Source organism: Lates calcarifer, linkage group LG16_LG22 (assembly GCF_001640805.2).
Source record: "Lates calcarifer isolate ASB-BC8 linkage group LG16_LG22, TLL_Latcal_v3, whole genome shotgun sequence".
Classification (NCBI taxonomy): domain Eukaryota; kingdom Metazoa; phylum Chordata; class Actinopteri; family Centropomidae; genus Lates; species Lates calcarifer.
Genome location: NC_066848.1, coordinates 21,304,701 through 21,321,747, shown reverse-complemented (window position 1 = coordinate 21,321,747; position 17,047 = coordinate 21,304,701). Strand labels below are relative to the sequence as shown.

Below are 17,047 nucleotides of genomic sequence, written 5' to 3'. Positions count from 1 at the left end.
GTATTACCATTACCTAATGTTGGCTGTGAACAAACTTCAGGTAGATACTCCATCAATCACTACTTGTGCTACAATTCGGCATTTATCATAATTGTCATGTGCAGCCACAGTGGCCTCTGTTCAGCAAAGGTTGCATAGTCTAGGTTTTAAGTTACGTGGACTTCACTTATTTCCAGTATATGGTAAATGATACTTCTATGCTACATTTCTGAGATAAATATTGTACTCTTCTCTCTCCTACATTTACAGCTGTGGCTAGTAGTTGATTTATATTACTATTTTTTAAGAAAAAAAACCACCAAGACTGAGAGGCTAGCAGCTCAAATGACATTGAAAGCCATTCAATAGTTGAGTTTCAGTTAACCATAAACCATAACATATCAACCACTTTGCACTTTGACAATTTGACAGTGGGACAATGCTAAACTCTCATGGACTTAGCAGGAACGTGTTTCAGAGTCTCTGAGTGAGATCATTAGGATTGGGCCTGGAGCCACACCACAGGGCCAGAGAAGACATAGACAACAGTTTGCACAGACAGCATTAATACTAACCATGACTTGAAACTGAGCTTAGGATCTGTGCTATAATTTCCTCATTTGATTAGGTGACGAGATATCTGATGAAAGAATAAATTAACAAGACTGAAGAATAATCTGACCAATCTCACTCTGTAGGAAAACAAACCACAACTTCCTGCATGACAAGATGCCACTAATGACAGTTTTCCTTCACTGTCACCCATGACACCTCCTTTCTCTCCTGTCTTTAACTTGTGTCATTTTGATACACATAGTCTACCTTCACTTTCAGATCATTAATGCACCTTCTTTGTTTTAAAGAGTGTTCTATTTAATAAATTGCATTCAGAGAAAAACATTGGAGGCAGTGAAACTCGGACAAATGCTTGTATTTCTAACATTATCAAACAGTGACTTAAAAATGTAAACACTCATCAGTTCTACACTGTAGAAAACAAATTCCCTCTAAGACTGGAAGCAGATCTGTGCACACAATTATTACACTTTGATGGAGAAAAAAAAACAAAGCACGTCAGTCACTGTAACAGTGTGGTTAAAACGACCTGTTAATAACACAGGAGGATGGACAGAGTACCAGGACTGACACACTGGTGAGTCCAATGTGGTGCCAGGGGGTACTGGGACATTCCAGTGTCCTGAAGCTGTGCCTAGATCAGTCTGTGACTGTGGTCGTCACACTGACAACCTGAAGCACAGAACACACCACAAAACACACAGTGTTGGAAATGTCTGCTGCCAATGAACCAGTGAAATTCACTATAATATATGGCACTGAAAAGCAGTTCATCTTTAGTGTGCTGGCAGCTCACAGAGCAAGGACCTGAGGATGGTGAACAGTTAAACTGTAAAAGACCACCACATCACTCATCGTCATTCTGTCACTTCAGTCTGAAGTCTCAGAGTCTCTCCTCCTCTCTCAGTCTTCTGCTCAATTTGTCCAGAACAATGCTGAGCTCCATGTTCTTATTCAACTTCAGGTAAAAGTCCTTCCTGATTGGATGGATAGTCAGCCAATCAGCAGCCACTTCTGCCAGCAGACGGATATGTTTCTCCATTTCACCTGCTCATTAGAGAAGAGGAACAGCCAATCAGATAACAGTTCCTGTCAGAATGATATTATTGGAGGACAGCAACAAGTTTCCAACCACAAAATAATAATGAAATGCTGTTTGCTTTTACTTCTTGCCTACTTGGTTCAATATTATACAGAAAACACTGTATGGCGTTTGGCTCTCAGCTATTCCCACAAGCCATAATATTCCCATCCAGCTCTGTTGTTATATCTCCTGTTCGAACCAACCTGTGCTGAGAGCAGATCTGTAGCTGGCCACCATCCTGTTACAGACCACCTCCATAATTAAAGCCGGTTTCTTCTCTGCAACAAAAACATTACGCAGAATCCTTGCTAGTTCTCCAAGCCGTGACATCATCAGCAGGCGCTCCTCCTGGGTGGTGTTTCGGGTCATGGCTGCCTGGAGCTTCTGGGCCTCCTTTGCCCGAATCTGAATCATCACACAACAGTGGGACAAATCACAACATGCATCTGTGGTTGAACAAATGCTTAGAACTATTCTAATAATACCCATGAAGTTAAGTCAAGTCTACGCCCTCCGCCTGTACCTACCCTTTCCAGTAGGGACTGAGACACTCCTTTCAGTGCAGTTGGGACCTGAGCTGCAGGAGCAGCTGATGGAGCTGATGCCTGGGGGACTGGTGGGTTCTGAGGAGATGTAGGCTCTTTACTCTCTGAAGCTTTGTCTTCTGTCTTCAGAGCCAGAGAAACCAGAGCCTTCTCCATCTGAATACAGGACAGAAGAACAATTCCATTTGACATAAACCCAACAATTGCCTGGGAACTATAGGTAACTACAGTAGGCTCCCAAACCCAGATTACATACATAATCATCCTCTCTAAAACCTCCTGAACCTCCAGGTATTAACCAGGTGAATACCCTAATAGTTATAAAACATAGGACTTGCAAACTTAAGCATGACTTTTCACGTTTTTACCCACTGATTCATCTTAAATGCAATAACAAAGTTATGTTGAAAAATTAAGATAAATTTGAGAATTTCAGAACTGTGGCCAAGTGACTATTGACACAGTACCTTGGGTGTGATGAGTGAGCGGGCCTTGTCCAGCACCTCCTGAGCTGTGGCCAGTTTCTCATTGTGAGGAGGCTGAGGCAGTGAGCTAGCTTTGATGGCTGCTACAGTGTCCACATTAAAGCGAGGGTGCCATCGGGTCAGTTTGTCCTCTGGAACTGACACTGGAGGAACCAATGAAGACAGGAAGACCTGCAGACAGAGGGGAGGTTTGAGAAATAGTTAGAGCCTTTCAGCCAGACACAAAACATTCTTCCCATGTGTCAGCACGGACAATAACCTCAGCTCATACACACAGTGTTTACTTTAAGAGAGAGAGAGAGAGAGAGAGAGAGAGAGATCATATAACTATTGATCCATTCATGTGGCATCATTTTAGAGTACATATTATTATTGCCCTGGTTGTCCTGAAAAAAAAAGAAGATGTTCATTACTTGACTGTGCATGAAAGGGTTGAGATTATAGATGCATTAATAGACAGAGAGGCCAGGCGGACAAAAAATGGCAATAAATGGCTTGGTTTTTAAAGTTTCGTTGTGTGGTTCCTGAGATATTGTGCAAAGCACAGACGCTGTCGCGTGGGGCGCCTGCACACCAGTGGAGTTCTAAGGGTTAAGCGGCAGCAGAGAGGAGACGACACGCGTTACTGTAAGTGCAATAAAACCTTCGGGAGTTGAAAGTCAACAAACATAACCAATAAGGCAATAAGTCCCACTTGTTCAACAAGCATAAACGTGCATCATATTTTAGCATAAACAGCCACATTTCCACCGGCATGTTTTAGCCTACATGACCGCAGTACTTGTTAAGCTAACAATTAACAGCTTGTTAAGAACACGCTAAAATGAAAGCTGTCTGTGTGTAGTCTGTTCATCTTAGTTTGCCATGAATCAGAAAATTTGGCAATTTCTTGTAAACTTTAGCTGCTGGCTGAGACAAACCAGCTTTGAGACTGATGTTCAGTTATTCAGATTTCTTTATTTATTAGTATTTATTTCATGTCCATTTCCAGGATTCTATATTTATTTTGTTATTTATTACTTTTGACTGTTCAATAAAACAATTAATAATAAAGTGAGATTGTTCATTGCCAACAGTGTTGAAAATGATGATATGATATTGGCCGATTAATCGGCTATTGGTCGACCTCTAGAAAGCAGCATTGTAGCAGTGGCTGACCTTGTGGTGCTGTTTGACAATGGAGACCAGGTTCAGATGGAAGATGTGTCTTCTCTCTAGGAGGTGAGAGGCTGACAGGACAGGACGTGCTTCGTTCTGGTCTTGGAGAGCACAACACAGACACAAAAAGGTAGTGGACACATTATCATGAGTGCCTATAAAGGGCCTTGCAATTAGACAGTTTACACATTTCCCATTTATTTGTTGATTCAGGGTAAACTGATTAAAAATGTAATAAATATTGAAATAAGTCAACACATAACATTTTGAACAGAACAAACAGTATCTTTTAAGACTATGAAGTGTGTTCTAACCAGAGAGAATGATGGGCTCCACAGTGAGCTGGTAGCTGCCCTTCTTAATGCTGCTGTTGAACACTGGGATGTTCTTCTCCTGTCTGAATTTGTAGGCCTCAGGGAAAACTGTCTTTATCTGACCCACATGGCTCTCCTCAAACCGCCTGCAGGGGGATAAAGAAAAGAGGTTTTAGTTTCTGTGGTCTGACGGCGAGTCTGAACCTCCAGAATCAAATCCAGGTGTAGGTGTGGTGATGAATTAGAGGCAGGCGCTAAAGGTAGCTTAAACAGACATATGGTAACAGTTTTTACTGCCCACAGATGAGGAACAGTGTGTGTGTTGTAGGTTCCAGCCCAGAGAATCGACAAGCCACTGAAAGGAAAGAAACCCCTCAGCCCCAGCATGGTCTGCAGAGAGTCTTCTAAAAATGTCATAACAGTGTGTTTTCTCACAGCCATATTTTCTAATATCTCCCAAAACGCAAACTTTTCCTAAATAATGAAATACACACAATGAATGAATGAATATCTTGTTGTTAGTTGGTGAGTCCCCATCTCAGCAATCAAAACATGCTTTAAAGATTTCTTTGAAAATGTTATTCTGTAGCATGGTGATGTGGTACTGTTCATATCCCAGAACATCTGAAGGTGCATTGGCTAGAAGGAAAAACAGTCTGAAGGCCATAAAGCCTGCACACTAAATAAATGCTCCCAAAAAAGGCAACATTTCTAATACAGACACATTTAGGTAATGTTCAGGATGTGACCAAGAAAGGTCTGCATGCTGAAGGGCCACAATATAGTGATAATCATTCCAATAAACTGTATTTTCTGTAGCAAATAGGATTACATTAGCCATTTGCCTCATGTGAACGCCATTTCCTTGTGACTCACACATGGACTCCATGATTCATGGTTCCATTCAAATCTGAAAAGTGCAAGAAGACCATCTCTCCACCCTTCCACCTACTTGTGCATCATGTCCTGAACTCCCTGTTTGACCTTGGCAAAGGTGGCTGTTTCACAGCGGTTGTGCAGCATTGCAACCACAGTGTCCATACTCCTAAACATCTCAGCCAGCACCTTATACTGGTAGGGCAGGGAGAGGCCTGGGGGGACTGCCTGGGCGAGAGTGTGGTACCGCTGGTATGCTGGCGGCTCAGTACTGGGGGGTAAGAGAGGAAAAAAAAACACTGACTTCCAATTTGGACTTAATAATCAGGTTAATAAGTAGACATTGGTATTGTTGAAAATTTTGGCTCCCCGTAAGTATATGTATGTATATGCTCACCTGCTCTGGGTTTGTGTCTCACTCTGTTCACTCTCCTCAGCCTCTCTCTCTTCTTTTCTTCTCTGAGCTCTAGCTGCAAGCTCTTTGGCTCGTGCTACAGTGAGCTTAAGAGCGTTAGCATCAGAGGTAGGGGATTTGTCATTTTGGGGGACAGGGGAGATCGTACTGTTAGGTGCTGGACCAGCTGGAGAAGAGACAGAGGAGGATGTGGAAGCTGAAGCTATGTTGGTTATTTCCTCAGCACGCTTCTTGATCCTCTGAAGGCGAGACTTGAGGGCTGCGTGGTCCTCTTTACTCAGAGCCTGGCAGAAAGACAGGTTGGAATGCTGATTAATTCAGAACTTTTTAAGTGTGGAAACTGAATTCTCTGTTTTTCTTGTTGTTAGCTAATCCCATGTACAGAGCTAAACTAGGAATAAATGGATCCTACTTACAAGTATTGTGTATGTATCAAAGTCTGATATTTTACCTCACTTTCTCTAAAACTATTAAAACACATGAATAGTGGTGTTGGGGTTGACACATTAACAGCTTAGGAGTTTTTCGTGGGATTTGTGAACCATATGAAAAATACAGAATAACACCATATATCATTATACATGTCATTTGAATTGAGTTTCCACAGCCATATCAGACTTCTATCTCTCAGTCACAAAGTCACAAACACATGCTAGAGCTAGCTTGTAGCTTTGCAGAGTCATCTGAATGAGGCTACACTGCTAGCTTTCTGGGGAACAGCACACTCCAGCACACTACCATGATCAACAGCCTGTACACAAAAACAACATTGGTAATGACATCAGCAGTGTTAATACAACAGTACTAGGGTAACTTTCTCCCTTCTCCACACAGTATTGGTTTCGCCATATGCTTCTTTAGACTTTTAACTTAATTGTACGAGCCTGTGTTACCTTGCTGGCCCGTTCTACAGTGTTCTTGCTGATGACCTCTTCATGGTTCTCAATATTCTGTCCAGACACAGGAGCTGCTGCAGCTGGGACCTGTTGGGTCTCTTCACTTAGCAGGGGCTGGGCTGCAACCTGGACATACACAACAAAACAGATTTTACTCAGGCGCCACTGTCATGATTGTTATACATGTGCAACATAACTGTACACGGTGGCAAGAAAAAGTAAGTGACCTTTTAGAAACATCTTTATTTATGTATAACTTTGTCAGGTTTTCATCTAAGCTACACTTATGAACATACACAATCTATTTTAACCAATAACCTTCAAACAGTTGAATACATCATTCAGTTGTTTGCAGCGTAGGCTGGAAAAGGTATGCAACATCTAAGCTAATGACCCCAACAAAAGCTAAATGGACTCCAGTCAATGAACCAAATTGGGAGTGTAACTTACAGCTGCTTTGACACAGCACAAAGCACATCGTCAACCTGAAGAATGCCTACCTTCTGTAAACTTCCATTGCAACTTAAAGAAAACACTCACACATTTGCTGTTCACAAGAAATATATCCTGATGAGAACCATGCCTTGCCAAAAAAGAGATCTCAGAAGATCAATGATCACGACTTTTTGCATAAAGCTGTAAAGGATTACAAAGTAATCTCATCAGTTCACAGTCACACTAACTGTTTATAAAAGGAGACCATTTAGTTCCGTGATTACTCCCTAGAGGTGGGTGCCCACAAACGGTACAAGTGCAGAAGGTTCGGTGAGCTAATAACAAGTCTAACGAAACGGATAAAGGTATCACTGGAGCGGATTAACATCTCTATTCATTAGTCTAGGACACGCAAATAATGATAGATGGCGTCCATGGCAGAAGCAGTTACTCTCCGGAAAAACACATCAGTGCTCGCCTGAAGTTTGCCACAGAGCAGCCTGGCAGTCCACAGCTCCTGGGACAGTGTTTTGTGGACTTATAGAGCTGTTTGAGCGGAACACACAGCAACACATATGCTGCCAAAAGAGGTTCTTTTGGTTATTAAACCCACGGGTTCACTTACTTATACTTACACTCCAGCACTGTTAACATTTAGTGTATGTGTTACATATACACGTAATATGTGGAATTACACCTCTTAACCGTTCTCGTTAAAATTTCGCAGGCAATTAAAAACAAATAAAGTGGCTGCCATCTTTGTTTGAATACAAACTTTTAAACATTAACCTGGGCGAGGCACAGACATTTCATTGGAGGAGGGTGTCAGAAATTTGCAGCTCAGAACAACATTACCTCTGGTTCGTCTTGAGGGAGGACCAGTTTTTTCCTGGCTGTTCTCCTTGTTGTTTTCTCCGGGGCATTAGCTTTAGCGTCTCTATCGGCCTTCACTTGCCGTCTCTTCTTGGCCGTGCTGTGGTTGGCGGTGGCTGAAAACACGGCTGCCCCGAGGTCAAACTCTGCGTCGACCGAAGTCCGCTTTGGTGTCCGGGGACTGGGGTGGAAATCTTCAGCGGTGTGGCTCACAGCAGATTCTCCATCGTTTAGTCCCGCAGCTTCGTCGATAACTCGGACAAACTCTTCGTGGACAGATGACGAACAAAGGAAATCACCTTTGTTTTTAGCGGATCTTGAACGTGTGCTGGTAACATTGGCGCTGATGGCACAAGAGTCACGGCTGCGCTGCTTGGCTGGTTTAACCGGACCGGCGATGCCTTTTTTTCTCTGGGAAAAGAAATCAGTAACTCGAGCCTGAGACATTTTGCTGCTGCCTGGGGTGGGCACGAGAACCACAGAGCGACAAAACTGCACCAATACTTCTCCTGCAAACCAAGGTAAAGATATAAATACCGTCCGTCAACAATAGGTCTCCGGAAATGTTCACGTTTCACAGGAAGAAGAAAAGAACTTTCGCGCGAAAACAAAGCCACGCCCCATCCTGGCCACGTGGTAGGATGATAAAAGAGAACTGGGACGTGTTGATGAATGGAGCAGTGTTTAAAGACACGATTTCGATTTAAATGTCACTGTGCTATTTTACAAAAAGTCCCAATAAACATTTGACCTGTTGTTGGCTCGGTTATGTCTTTGATTGATTGATTCTTCGACTTTTTCTTTTTCTGAAATATGTGTTTCCCTCTCTTATTATCCCAGTAAAACAAATGAATTTGCAGAGATATAGATGGGAATATTCTGTAATCGACTGCATATTAGAAAAAGTCAGAGCCATATTCTCAAAAACAGTCTATGGATGTTAAACAGAACTGTATATTTAATACACGCATAATACATGAATAATGTACACTGTGTATTACATATGGTAACATTATATACTGACAGCAGGCTGTTTAAAATATCAGTGATTTAACTCATTCACATCAGGCATAAGAATGACTTTATTAGGTCCTCTAAAAGGCTGGGTCACAGCAGTTTAATACCCTCTGTAAACATAGCAGGTTGTCATGTGATTTGGTGGCCTAAATCCATGTAATCTAATCTGTTGCAATTTGAACAATCCTGGGACATGAAAGAGAGAGTTCACTCATTCCAGAAAGATGAGAAGATAAAAACATGAATGAGATGCAGCAGACTGGGCCCTGAATGCACAGAGTTTTACACTTCATCAGCCTCTGCAGCTGAGAATGAGCAATCAAATGTTGCTGTTATTATATTTTAATTCACCTATATTTTAGTTCAAATCTTAAATAGCATCTAATTTTATTTTAAAATATGTCTAAATTGAGTGCACATATATTTATTTTGTTGAAGTTTAACATGAAATTTGAAATGAATTCTGTCCTGGTATTACAACCCTAGGCTGAGTCTGAATGTCTGAAAACAATGTAAGGACATGATTAATCATCACCTGCCTCACAGTTCATGATCAATGGCGTAGAGACTGCTGCAGGTATTTTCATTATTAGCCTTTTTTGGAGCTGATGTTTTTACAGCACTGTCAGTGTTTCTACAGCTGTGTCCTTGTCTGGCCCTTGGTCTCTTACAAGCAAAAGAAAAACATTGGGTTATTTACATATTAGATTCTACTTTCAAAACAAACAGTGAAAGAACGCTAACAGCAGATTATAATACTTTGATATATTTTAAACTTCCTACCCAACATTCAGCAGTTTGATCATTGTCACATTACCTAACTGGATCACCAACAACAATAGAGTAACAGGATTAAAGTCAACATCTTCACCACTGAGTGACTTACCAGCCGACTGTATACACACTGCTGGTTCTTATTAAAGGCTTATGGGGCATTGAAGATATAAAATAAGTGGTTTGTCTCCATATTTAAATTTTACTCAACTCTTTCTTGTAAGACTTGAGTTTTCTTCCACAAAGAAGTGAGGGCCAATGTTTAGGAGTCACTTATTTTGGAAAGCCTGCTCTCATCTCCTTGGGTCTCTGAAAATCCTTACAATAAAGCGATCCAGTCTGAGAGGGAACCTTAACCAGCGACAAGTAAATATCACACTCAGAGAGTCAGAGAGAGACCCCTGACCCGGGCTTCTCTTCACACTGACACCGTCAGAGGCTCCATGTTTTACTGGGTTTATTTGTACACTAGGGGGCGCCACTGAAACACACAGTGCCGTCTATCTTGGTGTCAGGTGGGGCAGATATATTGTAGCTTCAAGTAAGATCCACTTTCTAGCGTCAGTATTGATTGACGTGGTCATTTTAGAAATGTCAAACCTATGCCACACTAATAGCAGCAGTAACCAGTACTAGTCATTTTGACAGTTCTTCCATATATGTCTTTACTGAGCATACGCTTTGTACAAAACTTTCGAATAAAACAGCAGTGGTAACGCAGCGTTAACTGTGCTGGGAGTCACAGTCATATAAGCTATTTGCAGCAGGGAGGTGACCAGCAGAAGCGGCGGCAGCAGCTCAGTAGAGAATAGCTCCTCTATGAACGCCCTTCTGACTGACTTGCCTGTGAATCACATTTTCCACCTACAACACTGTTACTTCAGACTGGGCCCCTCCGAAGGAACACATGCAACAAAACTTTTCTTCCTCACACTTGGCTTCACTGAAACGAGTCGATATGAGAGCCACGAACACCCGGGAAGATCAACGCAGTCGACTAATCGGGAGCTTTTGTCTGATCCTGAGCACTTTTCACTGAAGGTTTTTGTTGTTTTGATGGGGGATCATGACCGCATATCGGAATAATGGCCTATTCAATCCTCTGTCACTTTTTATCAATCAACCCCGATGGAGCCGTTCACCAGTGTCTCAGCTCTGATCTGCAGTAGTTATTGATATATCGGTATTGATCAGTGGGGAGTGAGCATTGATCAGCTCTGACATGGATCTTCAGGTGATTGTCTGGCTCTTCTACTGCTTTCTGCTGCCCTCCACGCTCTTAACAGGTAACCTGCACTTTCTTTAACGTAAAAACAACTGTAACGATGAACATGTGTCACAACAAAGTTTCACATTTGCCAACTTCCATCTTGCCCCACGTTGACGTGAGCTCTGAAACTCGTAACTTGCTGGGTGGTAACTGCTGAAACAGCTGGAGGGAAAACTGTAAAAAAAAAAAAAAAAAACTTCGCATCAGCTTTAACAATGTTCCAGAATGTCTTTGGTGTCAGGTTACTGAGACAGCGTGTGTGCAGATGATATCGTGGATTTCACATGTCCTCAGTAGCAGCACATTTCTGCTCGTGTTTTAAACTCAAATCTCAGTCGTGTTTGGAGTTGGTGTTGGTGTCGCCTCCCGAGGTCTAACGTTGTTGTGAAATGCGATAATGGGAGCGGGTGAAGCTGCGGAAAACAACACATGAAATCTCTTAGTGATCACCGACTTGGAACTGGAATATGATAGATAATTATATCATGAACAATGGCTCCAAACTTATTCAGCTGGCGATCAGTGATTTTTGTTGTGTTGGCCGTCATCCCATATCCTAAACGGACTAATATGTCAGTGAGGTTCGGTGGATATAACTTTGTATGTAGTGTAGTTTAAAGAGAATGTGAACCGTGATGCACGTGAAATTTTACAAGTTAGCCTCATATGAGGGCAGCCCAGGGTCCTCTCAGTGTTGATAGAAGGGCAAACTGTTCTAAGGTGTGGGTCTGCTTCACAGAACACACTGACTAATCTATTCTGTACATTGTTCTGTGCATTCTGTGTATTGTTTAGTGTTAATTCGTGGACTGCTCACTACACTGACCCACCATCCTGTCACTGTTTCCTTGAATGCTTTAGTCTTCTTTGTGGTTTCAGGTTGAACATCAAAATCTTCGTCAAGTTACTAACAGGATCAGGCTTTTTTCAGCATTCAGACTTAAAGGTGCAGTAACACTGAAATTTGCTCCACATTCATTAGATGGCAGAGAGGCTGAGAACATGTCAGTGAGGTCAGTAACTGACCATGTATTATGTTTGAGCTATAGTATAACTTATTATGGTGGTCTATCATGAAAACACTTGCTGTGTCTCAGTTTCCTGATATTTTGAGTGCATAAGTGTATTCACACACTGACAAGTACAGACACATGCATTGCACTGTATTTGTACCAGGATGGTGACTGAAAACGGTCAAAAAGTTGAGTGTGGGATGATGGACACTTCTTGCCATCAATGGTTGCTACTTGGCTACTGGGAGGGGCCGGCTAGATTCTTTTCAAACTAGTGAAAATGGAAGGAAGGATGACACGTCTTCAGCACCAAAACCAAGCAGCCAGCAGATAGTTTGGTGGGTGGCACTAGCAGTCAGGTGATGTGTTTGTCATTTCTGGTGGACAGTGGAAAGCAGTACACAGTGTACTACCATGTGTACAACATGTCAGTATACTAACTGAAGTACCTATTTGAGATGCAGGATCCTCCTAGTTTGCAGAGATTACTTTGTTGCAATGTCACGGTTGGCTACCAGAACAAATTGCCACAGCTTCAGACTAGTTTGCCATCCACAACAATTTTGTGCAGCCATGTGGGAAAAAAGTTGGTTTTATATTGATATTTTCAGCATTCACTAGTATGTGACTCTTCTGATAGCAAGGCATGCATTAATTCATCATTAACAGCTCAAGCCAGCAGACATGACACATGGAAGTGGAAATCAGGTTCAGTTTACTTTATTTGTACCTGTAGGTAGATTTTATTTTCAGTCAGTGAGTCCTCATACATAGACACATTTAAAAACAACAACTCAGGTATTTGACATACATCATCCATGTTACACTCAACTCACCCAACACTCATTTTCCAGTCAACTCAGTGACATATACTGAAGTACTCAGGGGTCTAATCCTTACGAAAAACATTAAGACTGAACAAAAATAACAAGGAGTCACTAAAAACAGTTAAACATAGTACTAGTTAAAATTGATTGATTTTAGCTAAAATAAAATCAGTCAAGAACTAAAAATGTATTGATTGAATGATAAATGAAAATAAAATTACAGAAATAAAATTACTTGTGCAATGTTGCTATAACCTATTCATCTGCATGATGGCTGCTGGAACCAAACTGTTTGTATATTGTTTTGTTGTAACCTTGGAAACCTGCATCCAGAGGGAGGGAGCTGAAGCTCAGAGTGCAAAGGGTAGGAAGTGATACTTATGCATTCTGAGTCAGTCACACCACAGAAAAATGTGCTATTAACCACTCAGCAAAATTGAAAAGGTCAAAAAAAATAAAAATAAAATAATCGGCAAATATATAAAATTAGGTTTCAAAATCATGACAAAATAAGGAGCCCTCTCTGCTCTCAGACACTGAAACCACAGGCGCTGAAACCACACCAACTCTAACGCATAAGTATCACTTCTGCACAGTGACAGTTAGCATCCTGTTAGCATCCTGTTAGCATCATGACCTGAAAAATAGATATTAGCAGCCTTGAAGCTGGCAACTGGATTTGGGAACAGGGACTACCGCAACATCTCTCCAGACCTCAGGTACATGCTGTGCCTGTAGGGACTTGTTAAAAATGTAGTGAAAAACAGGACTCAGTTCTTTTGCACAGGATTTAAGTAGTGAACCACAGACCCACCACAGTCTGGTCCATGACCCTTGTTCTCTCTTACTGACTGGAAGGCCTAATGCACATCTCTTTGGTTTATGTTAAAGTACCGGTTTTCTATAAGTATGTGACTCCATTTCTGAATTCCATGACTAAAATCAAAAGTATCAAAACGATTAGAGCAATGATTAAAAGCATTAACACACTCTGTATCTGAGTTGAAGCCATTCAAGCTGACCTGACTGCTGCTCTCTGAATTCTGGAGACCTGTTATAGTTCTCATGCTAGACCAGGCTGAGCTGATCTTGTTCTCTAGTTTAGTTTTATAATCTCATTTTGCTTTTAGGATTTCCATTTTTAGCTCCTTAGTAGCTATTTGTAGGTCAGAGGCATCTCCCTTTTAAAAAACGAATTTCTTTTTCTGTATGCTGGACTTTACAGCTTTGGTCCCCCATGGTTTGTTGTTGGGATAAATTTTACCCTGTTTGCAAGCAATGATCATATCCCTACAAAAGCCCACACATGAACATGTTACATCAACAGGGTCCTTCAAATCATCACCACAGGGCTGTAATAGTAGTAATAACTTGGTAACACTAAACTAAATAAAACTTAGTTTACACTTCTGCATAGGACTGATGCAGAGCCTTTGCTGTAGCTATGGCATTGATTTCAATGCAGAAGTATACATTTTCTTTTAAAGTGTAACTACTAAACTAACAAAGAAAATGTAGTGGTGGCCAAGGAGGTTTTGGCTTCATAAGTTGTGGAAATTTTTTTTTTTGGAAAAAAAGATGGTTGAGCCGTTTCAAGAATTCCTCTTTAGTTTTAACCAAAAATTAAAGTTTGCCAGCACTGTGATAGATTTCCATAATTTGGATTCTAGAGAGGCCATGTACAAGATCATTGTAGACTTGTAGGGAAAAAAAGCAAGGTGAGGGGGGTGTGACATTACAAGCTTGGTGGCCATATGAAACCATGAGATGTAAAATGTCGAAAATTAATGAGTTAAACACATATATTCATCTAGGCTGTCTGCTTTATCTCAGTGGACTCTGCCTTTTTTACCCAGAAGCCTACGGGAAACAACTGGACTGTGGGAAAAAAAACAACTGTTCTAAAAAGGCACTGCAGCACCAGCCTTTGGACATGCAACAGTAACTATGTTTCCATTTAAACAAGGTCATCCTTCTTCCAGATGAAAGAGGCCATGTTTGAAGAGAATAGATGGTTCTACAGAAGCTTGTTATATCTGGTCTGTAACTTAATAATGCTTGAGGATCATGTAGAAATGATGACTCTGTTTTCTAGTGATTTGATTGGTCATATGCTTCCTTTACCCAATCCTCTGAGCTGCACAGTAAAAGGTTACACTGGGTACAAGTAAGCCAGCTTTGTTATACTGGAAAGCCTGTGTTTAGCACAAAGATAACTGGCTAACCTGCCAATCTCACTCTCTGATACAGGGCTTAAATCTCCTAAATCACACAGTCTGATTCAGACACACACACAAAACAGAGTGTTGTTTCCATTAAAGTCAGGCAGTTAAAGCTGTTTTGGCTCTGGGTTTATCTCTAGCTCTACACCAACCTGCGAAAAATCTGCTTCAGTATGACCCAATCCCACCATATTGGTATTGGTGATGGTTTTTGTTACAAAAGACTCCATATTTTATGTGTGTGTGTGTGTGTGTGTGTGTGTGTGTGTGTGTGTGAGAGAGAGAGACAGAGTGAGTGTGTGTGTGTGTGTGTCTCCTGACAGGATGTCACCAGCTAGAACTTGCAGTGTTTCTGTCAACAGTTCACATGAGTTTCTACTGAGTCAAATTAAGTGAATGATGTCAATAAGGTTGCCAAGGTATTGCCACACACACAAACACACACACAGTTTGTGCAGCGATCCTTGTAAGGACATTGCACTGACTTCTGTTCATTGTGGACAGCTGAACCCAAACCCCAAACCTAATTCTAACCATAACCAAGTCATGCTTAACCCTAACCTTACCTAACCTCTATTCACACTTTGCCCCTGACCTTAACCAGGACCTGAGAAATAAAATGTTACCTCTTTAGCACCAGGCTATGGTCTCCATGAGGACTACAGGTCCCAGCAATGTCGGTGTTCATGAAGGAAATGGTCCCAAAGAGGCACACATTTTGACATGAGAGAGGGTGAGGAAAGCCCCATGGACTACCTCTCTTTACACTGTAACACATGCCAGTTTCACTTCCAAACAAGTGGTTTAGACAGAATGGTTATCTTGTGGATTTGTTAGACGTGTCTTGTTGTGTGACAACATGTCTTGCTTGCTTCAACAGACTCATAGATAGGTGACAAATCAAAGGAAACACACCACCACAATCACTGATGGAAGCTTGTTTACTTCTGCTTGCAGCCTATTGCATTGAGTCACTGACATGATATAGGCTACTGGATTGGTATTGGTATTGACAACATCAATTTAAGACTGGGTATCTGTCAACGTTCAGTCCCCATTAATCCTATATCTTACTCACTGTACAACACAACTTTACAAGGCTTGTATTACAGCCTAGTTAAATTGTACACAAGCTTTATAGAAGACTGTTGGTGTACAAATGTCTCCACTTATAGTCAAGAAGCCTGGTTGCAGCTACAGAGTTTACACATAGGAGAGTGGTCTCAATCAGTTCCAGTCAGTGAGAATTATTGATGTACCAGTCTGTAGTTTGTTTGTCAGGACAAAGGAAATCCTTTCTGGATCCCTTGTATCAAAAATCAAAAATAAAAACCATCCTGTTTGAGAAAGTGTTGTGATTTGTGTGTGTGTTGTGTATGAGTGTTGCTAAGCCTGTGAGTCAGAGCGATTCCACACCAGAGCAGTTTAACAAGACTTCATGGCTCAGTGAGAAATACTCAGTGTGTGTGTGAGCTGTGGGGTGTGTGGGAGTGTGCCAGAGAGAGGAGGAGGGATGAGTGCAGATCATTTAGAAGTTCTCTCTCTGTTCAGACAGAGAGGGCAGGGCAAGGATCTGATCAGTGGCAGAGCTCGGGGGTTTTATCGCGACACCATCAGGAGAATCAGCTGCAGCTCTTCTGGCAGTGTTTCCTAAAGATGTTAAACTCTACAAACCTTTCTTGACTTTGCAGAGCTAAGTCAGATTTTCCAAAGTGCTGGCTTATTATTCCTCCCCATTTTTTTTGTTAAAAGATGATGTTGCATGTTTGAGCCAGCATACTGAGATTGTTGCATGTTTGAGGAGTTCAGAGCCAGGACAGCATTTGCTCCAAGTCCCTGACTGGCCTGTCTGTAATGGAGCATTAACTCATGGAATATCTGACCACAAACTTGACTTTCTGGGAAGTATAGATGTCATTTAAACATGAACCAGGTCAGAAGTTGTTTAATTATCCTCCACAGAGGGACAGGTGAACACTGATTGGTTTCTCTCAGCAGCTGTTTAGTATATTGCAGTGGTACTCAAAATTTTTTCTGGCATGGCCCCCTTCAAAAGCTGGAGGAAGTTCACACGCCCACCCCACAATTTTTTATCAATCATTAACTATGATAGGGGAAGCATCTAACAGAAAAGAATGCAAGTTGAATTTTAGTGAAATAAAGGTCAGCATGATAGCATCAGCAAAAAATCTTGTTTATTTCCTTACATAAATCATTTTCAGTGGGCACCCGCCCCCCCCCCCAGTTTGAGAAACACTGGTACATTGTAAGATCAAATCTTACAACTC

General features: G+C 41.5%; 2 protein-coding genes across 2 annotated transcripts in view; one reads left to right on the top strand and one right to left on the bottom strand.

Moving 5' to 3' along the window:
• cdt1 (chromatin licensing and DNA replication factor 1) lies at positions 1-8,385 on the bottom strand. Its single transcript, XM_018693474.2, has 10 exons — positions 7,619-8,385; positions 6,326-6,454; positions 5,415-5,716; positions 5,094-5,288; positions 4,142-4,287; positions 3,828-3,928; positions 2,652-2,840; positions 2,167-2,340; positions 1,843-2,044; positions 1-1,602 (listed from the first exon to the last, which is right to left on the bottom strand). The coding sequence occupies exons 1-10, from the start codon at positions 8,081-8,083 to the stop codon at positions 1,439-1,441; spliced, it is 2,067 nt and encodes a 688-aa protein (XP_018548990.1). The 5' UTR covers positions 8,084-8,385; the 3' UTR covers positions 1-1,438.
• A 1,787-nt stretch (positions 8,386-10,172) lies between these two features.
• The window catches only part of piezo1 (piezo-type mechanosensitive ion channel component 1), an 80,806-nt gene continuing 73,931 nt past the window's right edge, over positions 10,173-17,047 (top strand). Inside the window, 1 exon segment of the mRNA XM_051076451.1 lies at positions 10,173-10,713. Coding sequence (XP_050932408.1) covers positions 10,650-10,713 — 64 coding nt within the window. The 5' untranslated portion in view covers positions 10,173-10,649.